The sequence below is a fragment of the Myotis yumanensis genome, unplaced genomic scaffold (genome assembly GCF_028538775.1).
Source record: "Myotis yumanensis isolate MYYU_CA2020_CCGP unplaced genomic scaffold, mMyoYum1.0.hap1 SCAF_14, whole genome shotgun sequence".
In the NCBI taxonomy this organism is placed as follows: domain Eukaryota; kingdom Metazoa; phylum Chordata; class Mammalia; order Chiroptera; family Vespertilionidae; genus Myotis; species Myotis yumanensis.
In genome coordinates this window covers 7,236,972-7,253,077 of record NW_027223765.1, presented here as the reverse complement: position 1 = coordinate 7,253,077, position 16,106 = coordinate 7,236,972, and the positions used below count along the sequence as shown (strand labels likewise).

Genomic DNA, 16,106 nt, shown 5'->3' with positions numbered 1-16,106 from the left:
TAAAAAGGACTTTTCAGATATAATTAAGGTTACAGACCTTAAAGTAGAGGGTTATCCTGGATTATCCAAGTGGGTCCAGTCTAATCATATTAGCCCTTAAAAGCAAAGAACGTTCTGCAGCTGGCAGAAGTCAGATTTGAGGCATGAAAGGGATCTCTGTTGCCGGAGAGGGTGGGAGTAAACGGACTAAACCAAGAAGGGGGAGATATTGGAATTCAGGAAACAATGGCTGTAGCCCAGAAAAGCAGTAAAGGGAGGCACAGAGGATGAGGCTGTGCCAGCAGACCTAGAGGGCAGCCAGCCCAGACTGAGTGCAAGGTGGAGGATGCTGAGGGGGAAGCCTGGGAGAGGGGGTGGGGTGGATTCTTGCTGTCATATCTAATATGGTGCAGCAATTAAAGAAAATTGAACTTAAAGTAGAGGAAACCATTGAAGAAGGGAAGAAAGATAGAACTCTAGGGAAAAGAAAAAGCTCTCCGAGGAAAGAAATGTATTCATAATATAGTACTTAGCTAGTCAGCAGATAGCAATTACAAAGTCAAACAGTGTAGCACTGATTATTTATTCAACCAAAAATAGCGATGCATCTATATCAGAAGAGGAGAGGGAGGGGTTATTGGGGGTAGTTTCAGAGTTACATCCTAATCTACCGTAGCCTGAGTAAATAGGTGAATCTAAAATGGATAAACGGAAAGCTATAGAATAAACACAATATTTCAAGAAATGCAGTAACTATCCAGAAGAAACCAAGAGTTGAAATTAGTTACTCCTAGGGAATAAGACTGGTATGGGGAATGTTACACAGACAGTAGGTATGTGATTTTTCATTATAGTCTTTCAGTATTTCATATTCTGAGTATAGGCAAGAATTACTTAGACAAAAATTAAATTATAAATTCAAAAAACTAAGTAATATATGCCCATTGTAAAACATTGAAACCATATAAAAAAGGAGTGACAGTCACCATAATTCCATTACTCGGGTTAGTTTTTTATTTGTATGTCTTTCCAAACTTGTATATGTATTTTTTAAATATATATTTAATATTCTGAAGCATTTTTACAGTAATGATTATTATACACGCTGTGTTAGACCACACATTTCACTTAAATATAGCACGGCTGTGTTCCCATGTCATTCATTCTAGATCTGCGTCAACATTTTTAATGATTAGATAGTATTCTGTTTTATGGATGTGCCAAAGTTTATCCAATTAGGATACTTCTAATTCTTTGTCTTTTTTAATTGCGCATCTGTGGTGGATACCTTTGAAGAAGTGGCCCAGGCTTGTTTGCTAAGAATTACTTTCTACCTAAAATGAGGACCTGACCCTTCCCCACTGGACCAATCAAATAATCTCGAGAAATCTGAAAATTAAGATGTACATGCTAGTGCTCGCTAGTGCCAGCCCTCAACATATACTAAAATTGGAACTATACAGAGAAGATTAGCATGGCCCCTGCGCAAGGATGACACGCAAATTCATGAAGCATTCCATATTTTTTAAAAAAGGAAAAAGAAGAAAAAAAAAAAAGATGTACATGCTACATAGTCTCTATTAAAGGAAATGTATGGAGAAAAGCAGATAAGGGGTCATAAAGCCCCAGAGAAAGAGAGATCGAGAGAGACTGAAATTGACATTGACGCCAACTTGGTTCCTGATGGTTTTCTAATACCTGATTCATACAACAAATATTTATTTAATGTCTTCTATGCCAGACACTATAATGAGTGGTGGGAGGAACAAGGCAGACAAGTTTCTTGATCTCTTGCAACATTAGAATGGAGAAGATGTCACAAAAAAGAAAAATGTGGAGTGTGGTAAGAACTGTGAGAGAAATAAGCAGTGTAAGTGATAGAGGGTGGAGATCAGGGAAGGCCTTTGAGAGGAGGTGACCATTCTGCTAAGACCAGAGGGTTAAGGTGAGCCAGACAAGGTATAAGCTGGGGAAGCGTGCCTGTGGGGATTGGAGGGGGAGGATCTCCTCAGCATGGGGAACAGTGAATGGGAAGGGATGGGAAGAAGAAAGCTGGCTGTGTTGAGGATCAGGAGTTTGGTGTGACTACCATGAAAGGAGCTGGGGGGAGCGGGGGGGCCAGGGGGGAGTTAGTTTGAGGAGAGTGTGAAGATGCAGGAAGCATGTGGGGGAATTTGAACTTTAAATGTAGAGGAAAAAAGCCTTTGGAAGGCTTCAGCAGAGAAGTGTCATGATTTTATTTTTAAATATCTTGTGAGTCATAACTGTATTTCCTGCCCCTGGGCTGTTAGATATCTTGTATCCTTGTGTTAACATGTTTCTTTTCTCAATTTAAGCAGGCTTGAGTAGATCTCAGCTACATTGCTTGTACCCAAAGGACTGAGTTAAGACAACATCCTTGTTGTCTTCATGTATGCAACTCTGACCCTTTTCATGTCATTGATTATTTATGTTCATTGGCCATTTTTTTAAAAATTTCCTCTTCATGATCTTTACTCCTCTTTCTGTTGGAGAGTTTGACATGTTGTTAATATGTTGTAAGGAATCTTTGTATGTAGTCAAGATTAAACTTTTGTCTTGTGTAGTAGTATTTATTTCATTATTTTCCCAGTTAGATGTTTGCCCTTTAACCTTGCTCATACTATTCTTTTCAGAAAGCATTTTTTAAAAAGTAACAGCTTTATTGAGATAAAATTCACATATTATAAAGTCACCCTGTTAAAGTATACAATTCAATGATTTCTTAATATATTCACAATGTTGTGCATTGATCACCCAATTCCAGAACATTTTTCATCAACCCAAAAAGAAACCCTGAGCCCATAAATAGCCCCCCCTATTTCCCTCTCTTCCAAGCTCATGGCAACCACTAATCTACTTTCAGTCTCTGTGGATTTACATATTCTGGACATTTAGAATAAATAGGATCCTAAAATATGAGCCATTTTATAACTGGCCACTTTCACTTACCATGTTTTTAAGATTCATTCACATTATAATATGTGTCAGTACGTCACTCCTTTTATGGCTGAAAAATATTCCACTGCATGCATAACACATTTTCTTATCCTTTGTCAGTTGATGGACGTTTGAGTTGTTTGCACTTTTTGGCTCTTGTGAATAATGCTGCAGTGAACATTTGTACGTGCAAAAGGTTTTGACTTGTATTTGGTCAGATCAGCATTGCTCTTTTCCTTTGTACAGATTACTGTATTTCTTGTCATGTTAGCAGAGCCTTCTCCAAGTAGTTTCATGTAAATATTCACATGTCTTTTAAAATGTATTTTTATGAGTAAATTATTCTATTTCAATCTTAAGTCCTCATGAAAATTCATTTTGGTTTAAGATTTGGAAAAAGGATATATAATTTTTCCCAATAGAATCACTAGATGCTCCTAAATAATTTATTATTTAATAATTATCATGCCCTCTTTGATCTGAAACACCATGTTTACATCAAAATAAAAAATTTATAATAGAAAAAATATTTCTGGATTTTGTTTTATTCCATTCATTTTTAATATATTCCTATTGTGGTACTTCATTTTAATTTTGGTAGCTTTAGCTTTACAAAACCTTTTAAGATCTTTAAAGAATATGCTTTCTTTTTTAAAAATAACTGGATATTACACACACACACGCACAAAACACACATTATACTATATATTTTGTCAACTTCTAGAAAGCAATTCCATGGGATTCTGGCCAAAGCTAGGTTTCTTAAATTCACAAATTTAGGAAACAGTTGTTAGTTTGGAATCTTCCTGTGCTATAATATGGCACCTCCTTTATTCAAGTTTTTCTTTTATGTACATTGTTCTGTCAATTATTTTAGGTATTCGTTCTTGTTGCTATTGTAAATAGGTCTCCCCACTCCCCCTGAACCTCCTGTTCTGTTCTTAACACTTTATTTCATTAAATTAGGAAAGTTTTGCTTTTGGCTACTGGCCAGTTTGTTGACTTTTTCATAATTGTAATTGGTTGATTCTCTTGAGTTTCACATGAAGCAGACAGAACTGACCTACAGTAACAAAATAGTGGGAAGTGCTCAGAAGGAGAAGTTTAGTGTGTTAAAGGAACACAAGACTCATTTGCTTGCCAGGTCGGAGAACACCTTTTTGAGGAAGCATTAAACAGAACCCTAAAGACTGCAGCAGGATTGGCCAGAGAGAGGGGAGGAAGGCCTTCCTGGGACATGGGACGCTCTATGTGCAAGGAGGTGTGTTCAAGCAATGGGGGCAGAGTGAGCAAAGATGAGTGGCAGGAGAGGTGAGCAGGGAACTTGCACGTGTGGAGGAGCCCTGGTCAAATCGTGAGTCTGGGAGAGCAGGCGCCGGAGAGGGTTCTGAGCAGAGGTGAGACACACTCCAGTTTTGCTGCTTTGTGGGAAATGGATTAAAGACAAACCACAGAGTGTGGGAGGCCCGTGAGGAAGCGGTTATAGTAGCTCAGCATCAGACCGCCTCCTCTTGGACTAGGCTGCTATTAATGTCATTCTTCTCTCCTCAGCTCTTCACTCTTTTATAGAGTAAAGCAAAATTTTTATTGGATTGAAAAATAAGTTTTATATGGAAAACATGGGATTTTGAATTTCAGATCTGCCGCCAGTAGGCTGCCTTTACTGCATGTTCTGTCACTTCATAAAAAGCAAATGTCCACTCATTCGTCAGGTTTCCTATGTGATTCGAGATGAAGTGGAGAAGTACAACCGGAATGGAGTCAATGCCCTGCAGCTGGACCCAGCCCTCAACAGGCTTTTCACGGCAGGTCGAGACTCCATCATAAGGATATGGAGCGTCAATCAGCACAAGGTAAGGCAGGGGTCGAGTGGACACTTGAAATTCATACTCCAAAAATTTTGCTCTAATACAGCAGGCCTTCCATCTCTGAGCACTGAGTTATTTGGTACACTCTATAAAGACATGCAACCAGCATTCTATGAGCCCTTGAGAAAAACACCCGTAGGGGAGTTTCCGAAGTATTTCAGGGACCCCATAAAACGAGGCCTCTGATAAGAAAGACATAAAGAGATGTGTCTGGTGGGGGAATTACTTGCAACAATTTATTTTTCTGCTGTAACTATGTTCCCAAGAAGCTTCTTGGCCACCCTTTTCACTGCTACTAAGAAAAGGTTGACTATGCTTTTACAGTTATAACTAATCTTGAACAAATATTAGATTTCTTCAAGGTTGTCTTAAAAGTGTGAAGGTAACCTGCTGCCCTTCTTCAGATTTAAAGCCTGCTTTCTTAAACAGATCAGTATTTAAACACATGTAAAGACAAATCCCGTCAAATTGCAAGGAATTCTTTTTCTGTTTTGTTTGAATGTCTGTATTGTGAATGACATAGGCAGATTCGGGGAAGGAGAAGGACATTTCTTGAGCTCCTAGCTATGTACCAGACACTCTTAGCACTTTCATATCCAAGATGGTCTTAATTCTCACAGTCCTCCTTCGAGGCAGCTGTTACGGTTCCTGTTCAGAGACGGGAAAACAGGCTCACAGAAATCCATGGTTCAATAGCTAGTAGGTGGCAGGGAGTTAGAGCCCCTCTGACTGAAGCCCTGGCGCTAATCCTTAGGGTGTTAAAGTCTGTGTCTTCCTAGCAAGCTCTGCAAGGCTGACGTTCAGTCCAAAAAAGACCGCTATTTTGCACACTTGCTCGATGACGTTTCTTTACGTGGATTTCGGTCTCGTGGGCTTCGGATTCTTTAAACCGTGGCCGTAGAGGTGGCCCAGTGTCAGAAACGTGGGAAGGAGGACAAGCATGGCTTTTAAGTGCTTTTTGAAACTTATGTCTGAATTGGAATGTCACCTTTCTGGGAATTAACAGTGCTGTATTTCAAACAAATTACGGGAAAACATTCACAAAAGCTAACCTGGAAGAATCTAGAAAGCTGCCTATGCTGCCCTTAAAACATCTTTTTCTGATCTTCGTTTTATGACAGGATTGAATAGCGTTTCTCAAATAGACTTGTTCTCTTTGCCAGGAAGTTTCTGGAACTTGCCTGTCTTAGGTGTAGGATGTAACTAAACACTTGGCTTGGTAATTAAGCCAAGTGAGAGGAATAGAAGAATCTCAAGTTACTGAATTGAAATGGTGACCAGGGTAGCACTCCTTTAGCCCTTGGCTTCCATTTCTTCTCAGAAGGACCGTAGATAACATGAGGAAAACACTTAATTCAGAAGGTAAAAACCACAGTAGGAAGCTAAAAGCAGGAGTGTCCATCTCCCTCTGCAGCAGGCTGGGCTCCTCACCACTCGGCAGCCTCGTTTCTGCCCCTGCTGTGTGCGGTGAGCCTTCGGCATCACTGATTCATACCCCCCAGCCTGCAGGTGGGTTCATGCCCTGTCCTTTTCAATAACACCTTCCTGTAGCGCTGTTGCCTTCACTGACTCAAGGCATAAAAATTAAGCATTTGTCCTGGAAACCTAGGCTTTTATCAGTAATAAAACTGTCCTGGAACAAAAATTCTATGCACATGGTATGTGGAAGCATCAACTCCTGGGGGCTAGATTTTAAGATCATAGAGCAGTGGGTCACACTGAAGAATCAAAACATATCTATAATTTGTAATACAGTTCATTCTCTAAGATAAGCTAATGATATCCTGTGGTTTTTCTTTTAATTTCAGCAAGACCCGTACATAGCATCTATGGAGCACCATACCGATTGGGTAAACGACATTGTACTCTGTTGTAATGGGAAAACATGTAAGTATTTCTTTGATTATTGGGCTTCAGGAAGCTTCTCATTTAATTTGATGTATTTTTTTCATTTTTCATGTAAGCTTTTTATTAAAATACAGCATACATACAGAAAATATGCACACTTGAGAGTACAAGCTTGCAAGGTGAACACCCACATAAGAAACAGATGACCAGAAGTGTCCCGCCCGTGCCACCCTTTCAGTCACTATCCCTTGCCCCACTGTCCTCTAAACACTATAGATTAGTTTTGCCTACATTTGAACTGTCTATATAAATAGACTCATATACTTTGTATTCTTCTTTTAACCTTACTAATATCTCTTTCTGTTCTTATTATGGTAGGATCCATTTCTTGGTTTTTCAGTCTGTTAGAGAAGTTTTCCCAATCAAATTAGCTCAACTGGAACTTTAAAAAATATTTGCCTTAGCTATTAAAAAAATAAAATTTTGAGGCAGAATACAATAGGTTCTAGAAAAAGCTTTTATATATATATTTTTTAAATTTTTATTGATTTCAGAGAGGAAGGGAGAGGGAGGGAGAGACAGAAACATCAATGATGAGAGAGAATCATTGATTGGCTGCCTCCGGCATGCCCCACACTGGGAATCGAGCCCACAACCCTGGCATGTGTCCTTGACCGGAATCGAACCTGGGACCCCTCAGTCTGCAGTCTGACACTCTATCCACTGAGCCAAACTAGCTAGGGCGAGAAAAAGCTTTTAGATTATGTATGTACTATATGTGTGTATAAACATGAACAGATGTTTGAATTAATATTAGGAATATTATAAATATTGAAGTATATAGCACTAAGGTGTTTGTTAATTCTTTGCCTCTTCTAGTAATATCTGCTTCTTCTGACACGACAGTAAAAGTATGGAATGCACATAAGGGATTTTGTATGTCAACATTAAGGACACATAAGGTAAAAGAGCTAACATAATATTTCAATTTTCAGTGTGTTTAGTGTAATATTGGGGTCTCAGTACTTTAAGTGGCTCATTTTCTTATGGATCTACAGTGTAGATCATAGTACGTGTGTTCTGTTACAGGATTATGTAAAGGCCTTAGCATATGCCAAGGATAAAGAACTGGTAGCATCGGCTGGGTTGGACAGACAAATATTCCTTTGGGATGTGAATACTCTAACAGCACTGACTGCCTCAAATAACACTGTCACAAGTAAGGAGTTTGAAAAAATGTCTTTGAAAGTGCTCCAAGTTGACATAAACAAAGAACGGTTTCTAACCTATTTTTGATAAGTTTGTATTGAGACAGTGGTTCATACCTAGAGTGCTTCTACCTCCAGCGTTCTAGCCCCCAAGGGTGTGCTTGGGCAAGGAGCTAGTTCCTCACCCCATCTAAGTGGTAACGTCTCCAGGTGCCAGCTGTCATGTGCATCCCTTAGATCCCTAGCTGAAGCCTGAGGCCTGAGGCGGCAGAGTCTGTCTTACTGCTGCTTTGTATCTCCCACAGCATCGCCTGCCCAAAGCCACACCCTCAGCAGATACTGTTGATGGAGGTGGTAACCCCCTGACAGAGTAGGCAGTTTCTGACTTTCCAAAGTGTTACTGTATATTAAGAACCTTTGAGTTAATGGCCCAGATGGAAAATACCCAAAGCAAAGAAAGAAAAGGTTTTGAGTGCGAATTTTGCAGGACCTTTTTAGAGCAGCCCAAAGAATCCAGCCAATTCTAGAGCAGTTCGGGGAGGCTAGGGTGCTGCGAGAGGCGATTCAGAACGTTCACAGCAGGTTAATAGCATGGATGCCTCTTCGACTAAGAGATCTCGAATGACCAGGTCAGACCCATCCAAGTCTAAACTTGAAACTCAGCCTCATGCTTGGCCCAGCCTACTAGAGTCCTGCAGGCCAGGTGTCAGACGGGACTCTAAAGAGCACATTTTTTGGCTAAGCCTGGCCTGGAAGGTCTGTGTTCAGGACGTGGGCTTGAACTATCTAGATCCCTGTGTTATAGATTCAGTTTGTCATGACTGTGGAACACTCACACTGACAGAGCCAGGGCAGTTCTAATAAAACCTAGTATGAGCCAAGAGGGGCAAGTTGGGAGGCTGGTGTTCATGATTTTTTTAATACTGTTTTCCTTTTCCCCCCTGGGAGATATGTGAAGGTCTAAACACTATTCTCCCCTTGTTGTTGATTTTCCACCTGTACACTCTCTCAGTGCTTCAGTACCTGGTCCCTGCTGAGGCTATCGTGAGCCACTTAGCTCTTTGTAGATGTAAGTCCTGCCTCAAAGAGACACTAACAAAACGGAACAAAGCAGAACAGCAGGGTGGTCTCAAGGTCAGAGACTAGGCTTAGTGGTTACAGATTCTACAACAGATATGTCTTGGCTTAGAATAGTTTAGAGAGGACCTCATAAGTTTTTTGTGATTATAGAAATAATACTAATAGCTAACATTTATTGAGCACTCCTACAAGCAGTTACTTTTCTAAATACTTCACATATATTATTCTTTATTGTAAAATTAGCATCATATTCTATAGTTTTATATGCTTTTTTTTTCACTTCAGTGATATTTTGTTCTGAATCAAAGGGCCTGAACATGATTCTTGCTACATGTTGCCTGGTTTCCTTCCAGAAGAGTTATACCAAATTGTCCTCCCACAAGCAATGTGTGAGAGTGCCGTTTTACTGTGTTTTCTGATAATTGAATATTACCTTGTTTTCTTTTTAATCTGTTTGGTGAAAATAGTATTTTTGTTTATTTGAAGTAGTGAGTTTGGACATATTTTTCATATATCTCAGTGGTACATGTATATCTTTGAAAATATATTACTTATGTGGATAGGTTTTAAATAGCAGTGCAGTTCAATTTAGCAAATATTTATTGAGCATTTGTGTATACTCAAATCCAGAAAAGATGTAAAACTTGATATCTCTGTTATAGATTTCTTTAGAGCACTCATAAAGATAAGATTTTCAAAACTGAATAATTAAGCCTGCAATTTTTGCTGACTAGCTACTAAACATCTGGTAATTTTGTTAACATGTAGCTCCATTTATCCTTAATAGCTTCTTCTTTAAGTGGGAACAAAGATTCCATTTATAGCCTGGCAATGAATCAACTGGGAACAATCATTGTATCAGGGTCCACTGAGAAGGTAAGGGGGAGCTTAAAGGATGTACTTTTAACTCTAGAAAACAAAGAAACCAAAATAATTTGATCGGTGTCATTACTAGCCATATAGACAGTGGTTTTGCCTGGTGGAATGCTAAAAGAAAGGTTTTATTTGAACAAGTAAGAGCATAACTGTAATTACTGTCGTGTGTGGTAATGGGGGTGGGTGGACGGGGTGGGAAAGGCCTGTTCATTTTTTGACATTAAAGAGGCTTCCTCCCACTTGAGAAGGGAGCCTTAGACGGTGTCCGTTGGCAGAAGCAATGTTTCTTAGAATTTAGTGGCTGTCATTTGATTTATAAGAGTCATCTGTTATTGAAATTTGATCATGGATATACTCCGTTTATGTAATGTTTTGTTAAAATTTACAGGTTTTAAGGGTATGGGATCCAAGAACATGTGCAAAGCTGATGAAGCTTAAAGGGCACACGGATAATGTAAAAGCGTTGCTGCTGAACAGAGACGGCACCCAGGTACGCAGCTTCGCGTGGGCATCGACCTAATGGCTTTGCCAAGTTTCATACAACAGAAACCCCCCACTTAGTGGACTGCTGCACACACTGATTGAACAAAGCTGCATATATTATAAACTGTGGATTAATTTTAAATCCTTAAAATATTAAATTGTACATATAATAACCCCAGTTTTGAAAAAACGATCTTTCATCATTGTAGATAAAAAACGAAAACTAAGCACCACTTACTCCACTACCACTTACTCCTGCTCCCCCAGCCATTTTTTCATGGGGCAGGGATAAGTTCACAGCTAATTGGAATTAATTGATTGTGATGGAGCTAGAAAAGGGAGAGTAGGAAAATTATGAGATGAGGAACACCGTAATTCTATTACTTCTGTGGAAATTACGTCATGAAAATTGCCTCACATGTGAATGAGAGAAACCTTTTTGTCCCCAAAGGTGAAAGGAAGGTTTGGAAAACTAACCAAGGAAGGAAATCACTTTGCAGAGCCAGACGAAGAGCGGCTGGGAGATGTGGGAGGCACTCCGTGTTAATGCATTGGGTGGCCTGGAGGAGAGGACTTCATCCTGGTCCTTAGTTAGCTCATCTGCAAAGTGGGGATCAGATTTAGTCTGTGTAGTACGTGAGAAGATTAGAAATGATGAGTATGTTCTTGTCGTAGTCCCTGGATTTTTAGAGCTCCTGAACCCTTTGCAGCCCCATTTACATGAGTCAAGAAGCCTAGTGCAGTCAGCTGCTCAGGTTTTGCAGAGTAGCTGCTGGGCTGCGTGGGAGACGGGTGCAGGCCTTGTTCGCTAAGCTTTGTCCAGGTTGCCTGGGTCCTATGGTCTCCATGGGACTGCCCTTACGTACGGGCTGTAGACACAGTTTCCAGAAGAGGGGTCTGGGCCTGGCAGACTTGCTAAAGCTCCTCCTGACTGCTACACTCCATGCCTTGTTTCTATATATACGTTTATGAATGTGCTTTTTAAAACCAAGATAACTTAAATACAAGTCAACGCACTTCACTAAAGTCAGCTACTGATTCTCAAACTCTTGTTTGAGACAGAAGCGCTAGATATCAGTTACTGGACCAGAGTTTATTTTGCATCCTGCAGAATTACCCTGCAAGCTTCTAATGCAGGGTCTCTGGTGGCATTGTGATTCAAGGACTTATCCTATCTAATAAAGAGGGAATATGCTAATGGACCCTCACACCATTGTAAAGATGGCGGCGCCCACAGCCACAAGATGGCAGTGCCCAGTCCCCTCAGCCCCACCAGGGCGGTAGGCATGCGGCCTGCCTCCGGAGATCCCCAGTTCCCTCAGGCCCCCAGCCACCCAGGGCCAGCCCAAGGCACAGGTAACCAGGGCCAGCCGAGGCTTGCGCTGCCGGCAGTGGCAGCAGCAAGGTGTGATGGGGTGTTGCCTTCCCCTGATCACTGGATCACCTCCCGCCCCTGAGGGCTCCTGGACTGTGAGAGGGGGCAGGCCGGGCTGAGGGACCACCCCCTCCAGTGCATGAATTTTCATGCACTGGGCCTCTAGTGATGTATAATAGGCTAGTGAATCTCATGGACAGCAACCTATTGCCTCACTTCCTTTGTTGTAGCGTAAGATCCTTAGTTAGCAAATCTTATGATTTGAGGTCCGTCACCATAGCAATTATTTTGATTGGTGTCAACATACCTGGGTCAAGCCACTTTTCAGAGGCAGAAATACAGGTTGCTAGGGGTGTGTGCTTGACAGTGTGGCGTCAGGAGAGAAGCCTGGGCAGAGCACAGGAGCTTTCGGACAGATCTCTAACCTTTACTTGCTTTGTTCCCAGTGTCTTTCTGGCAGTTCTGATGGGACAATTCGCCTGTGGTCCCTCGGTCAGCAGAGATGTATAGCGACGTACCGAGTCCATGATGAAGGCGTTTGGGCTCTGCAAGTCAATGACGCCTTCACACACGTGTATTCTGGAGGGAGGGACCGGAAGATTTATTGTACAGACCTAAGAAACCCTGACATTCGAGTGCTGATTTGTGAAGAAAAGGCACCAGTTCTCAAGGTATGTGATATATATTTTTAAAATTGACTTGAGAGGAAGGAAGAGAGAGAGAGAGAGAGAGAAAAGAACATCAACGTGAAAGAGAAACATTGATTGGTTACCTCCTGTATGTGACCCGACCAGGGATCGAACCCGAAACTTGGGTGTGTGCCCTGACTGGGAATCGAACATACCACCTTCTGGTGCATGTGACGACACTCCAACCAACTGAGCCACACCGGTCAATCAGGGCAGTATGTCATATATTTTAGTTTATATAATTAAGATTGTTACATTGCTCCTGAGAGCGCCTGGCTGTCTTAACCTGTCATTAGAGGAGGAATATGAGGAGTTCAGGTATCTGTAAGCAGAAATTGTCCACTGCTCAGAGGGAGGGAGGGTGTGGCAGAGCACTCCTCAGGAGGAGGGAATGAGCTGGCTCACACCCTACACGTGACTGCTCAGCGTGGTCCTGATCGGGGTCTGGATGTGGGTGAACGGGTACTTGGGAAGCCATCCATATTGACACCTATTAGAAGTAGAGCCGAGGCTAAAAACTGGCCAGGCATCACGGGACAGATGTCCAGCCTCACTGATAGTCCTAGAATTGCACACTGAAACACAGCGAGGAGCTTTCAAAGGGAGCATAAAGACAGACTACCCTGTCTTCTCAGAAATCATCTGCAAACATCAGGGAAAGCAAGAAACAACTGCAAGTACCCATCTGTGAAGCTGAGTGACATCTGACACCCAGACCACAGCATAGGAGGAAGGGCTGCATCAGGGAACAGAGGTCGAGGAGACGTTGAGAGGATGCCTGTGGTCTGGCTGAGTGCAGTTCTCTAAGGTAGAGGGCACGTCCTAATGGACAAACCAGTAATGCTTTAGAGAACAGCAAGCGAGTTAGGGCTGCCATCACAGACACAGCATGTGTGCAGGAAGCAGCTGATGGGGTGACAGGTGGGGAGGAGGAACACGGCACTGTGAGTCCTGCAGCTGCCAGGGTCTCTTGGCTGGAGAAAAAGACCTTAGCGCAGACAGCCGTGTGTTACAAGGAGCGTCGCTCTGAACTGAAGAGGATCCCGGCTTGCTAAGAGTCCGGCCCTGTCCCCACAGCTCCAGTCCTGCGGTTTCCTGGTACAGGAAGAACAGTGGGCTAGTGCAGAGTGATTCCCGTTGCATGATATATGGGCATTTGTATATTTTATACATTCAGTATTTTTTAATACATATTTATTAATTTCAGACAGGAAGGAAGAGGGAGAGAGAGATAGAAACATCAATAATGAGAGAGAATTTTTGATTGACTGCCTCCTGCATGCTCCCCACTGGGGGTGGAGCCCACAACCCAGGCACGTGCCCTTGACCGGAATTGAACCTGGGACCCTTTAGTCCACAGGTTGACGCTCTATCCATTAAGCCAAACTGGCTAAGGCATACATTTAGTATTTTAAAAATACAGAAGGGCACACAGTAAACTGTTCACAAGTGCACTATCCTGGGTGAGGGGGCAGATTATGTGGGGTACTTTTCACTTTGGCTGTGTTATATTTTTACTACTAACATTTTCAAAGAGAAAAATAAATCCATTTCTTTGTTATTAAGAACATAAAAAAAGGGTAGCAAAACAAAAAAATTCTGGTAAGTCATCCTTTGGCCTGTACCCATGTAGATCCCTTAAATCAGGGGTGGGAAACATCCAGCCCACAGGCCATGTAAGGCCCACAGATCATTGGGTCTGGCCCTGCTGAGGTATTAGGTGTGAGGTAATTAAATGTTTGACCAAATATAGCAGGCTAATGTTAAGTTGATAATTTTGTGTGGCCCTCAAATGATGTTATAAATATCCAAATGGCTCTTGGCAGAAAAAAAGGTTCCCCACCCCTGCCTTAAATTAACCACACTTAAACCTTTAAGCCATTATTTTTGGTGAGAAGTCACTGCTGCTACACTTTTATAGGGTCATGAATTTCTTTAGCACAGACTCCCTCATTCATTTGTTGAATCCCTAGCTTTTAACACGTGCCATGGTATAGTCAACACACAGTACTGAATGGAGGAGTTATTTAATAATGTAGAGCTGGTCCTGGCAGCTCAAAGAGTCAGCATTCCACACAGCGGCATTTTTGTGGGTTGTTTTCAGATGGAGCTTGATAGATCCGCTGATCCACCTCCTGCAATCTGGGTTGCAACAACGAAATCTACAGTAAATAAATGGGTAAGTGAGCCATTGGACAGCTGACAAAGGGTTAGAAGCTGATAAAGGATTAGACCCAGTAGCAAATGCTCAGTATGAGCCTGTCTCAGCATGCCTTTCAACAGTGCAAAAATCTGAAAGCCCCCATGAATGCAGGTGTGGGCCTAAGGGTTGTACAGAAATTAAGGTAGTAGTCAAAATGACGCTTCGATGTCTTTGTCCAAGAAATATATGTGACATGCCTAAGCTGTGGCCTGATACAGCCAGTAGATTTAGTACAGCTCTGACCTCATGGAGCTGCATTTGACAATAGGCAGCCCAGTACCAGCACAGCAGGGAAACTGGTTAGGCTTCTGTTTCTCTAAACAGAGAAAACAAAACTGTGCTTTCACACTCATTTCCTTTTTCTTCATAGTATGAAAAACAGGGAGAGAAATAAGAGGATGGTCAGAGAGAAGTCATCAAAAGTACTATTAATGCTTAAATCTTAATTGAAGACTTTAAGTTTTCTTACCAGACTGTTTGTGGATAACAAAAGAGCAAGTGTTTATATTTATTCCTGTTTATTACGCAGGTCAAGTGGTCTTTCTCTGTACTGTAACAAATGTTACGTTTCTTGTCTAAATTTCATTGTGCTAATTTGTGATCAACTTAGTTTACCTGGAAGAATGCCTGCTGTTCTCTCCAAAAAGACATTCCCTTCTTAATGTTCGTTTGGATTTTTTAAATCATGGTAGATAATCATACTTTGTCACTATGTATTTTTTGGCTGATGTTTTATTGTTGGGTTGTTCTCATTTGTTTGTTCTTTGTTTTTCTTGCCACTTTAAACAGATTGGCAAAGCTTATAAAGCATAAAATTATTAAATAATAAATTTTGTTCCTTCAGACACTGAAGGGAATTCACAACTTCAGAGCCTCTGGAGATTATGACAATGACTGTACAAATCCTATAACACCCCTTTGTACACAACCTGACCAGGTTATTAAAGGTGAGTAAGGAAATTGGAAGGTATTTAGTACCTTTTGTGGAGATTAATTGTAGTTACTAAGAGACTGACAGAAATGGAGGAGATGACCTTCTATTAATGTAATTCTGATGTCAACAAAAGACTCATAATAGCATTTTGATTTATTTTTAATAGAAGAAAGTTTTTAAAAACTGCTATTTAGTGACTTCAAAATGTGGGCTTTCTTTAATTAATCTTTTTACCCAGCATCAGGATAGTCACGGTCTTGGTAAAGCCAACAGCCATTCTGAAAAATATATAGAGTTTAGTGTTGTCTTTTAGCACAAGCCAGAAAAGTCAGATCTGGTCCTAGAATTCTACAGACTACAGCTGTAATGGCACCTCTGACTTAATGTCAGAGCTTGGGATTAGAATATTGAATGACACATTCAACAACAATGTTCCTGCAGGAGCATAAAGAGAAGGAAGATAGGAAGCAAAAGTTGATGAGAGATGGGGCTCATTTAAAGGTTTCCTGTCATCATTTGGACTTTCCCAGCGGGTAAAACTGTCTGCCCTTAACAGTTTCAACTAGTAGCCCCGTGTTGAAGTGAGGATTCTTTTAATCTATAAT

General features: G+C 41.2%; 1 protein-coding gene and 1 non-coding gene across 3 annotated transcripts in view; both read left to right on the top strand.

Moving 5' to 3' along the window:
• WDR48 (WD repeat domain 48) overlaps nucleotides 1–16,106 on the top strand; it is a 33,466-nt gene that overhangs the window by 5,153 nt on the left and 12,207 nt on the right. For both annotated transcript variants that reach the window (XM_070391587.1, XM_070391586.1), the window contains exons 2-10: nucleotides 4,650–4,790; nucleotides 6,614–6,692; nucleotides 7,533–7,615; nucleotides 7,743–7,872; nucleotides 9,729–9,817; nucleotides 10,206–10,307; nucleotides 12,122–12,346; nucleotides 14,469–14,543; nucleotides 15,412–15,514. In XM_070391587.1, coding sequence (XP_070247688.1) covers nucleotides 4,650–4,790; nucleotides 6,614–6,692; nucleotides 7,533–7,615; nucleotides 7,743–7,872; nucleotides 9,729–9,817; nucleotides 10,206–10,307; nucleotides 12,122–12,346; nucleotides 14,469–14,543; nucleotides 15,412–15,514 — 1,027 coding nt within the window. The remainder of the gene's footprint in view (nucleotides 1–4,649; nucleotides 4,791–6,613; nucleotides 6,693–7,532; nucleotides 7,616–7,742; nucleotides 7,873–9,728; nucleotides 9,818–10,205; nucleotides 10,308–12,121; nucleotides 12,347–14,468; nucleotides 14,544–15,411; nucleotides 15,515–16,106) is intronic.
• Nucleotides 1,399–1,505, top strand: LOC138992831 (U6 spliceosomal RNA). Its single transcript, XR_011468160.1, has one exon. It is a non-coding gene; the product is annotated as a U6 spliceosomal RNA (small nuclear RNA).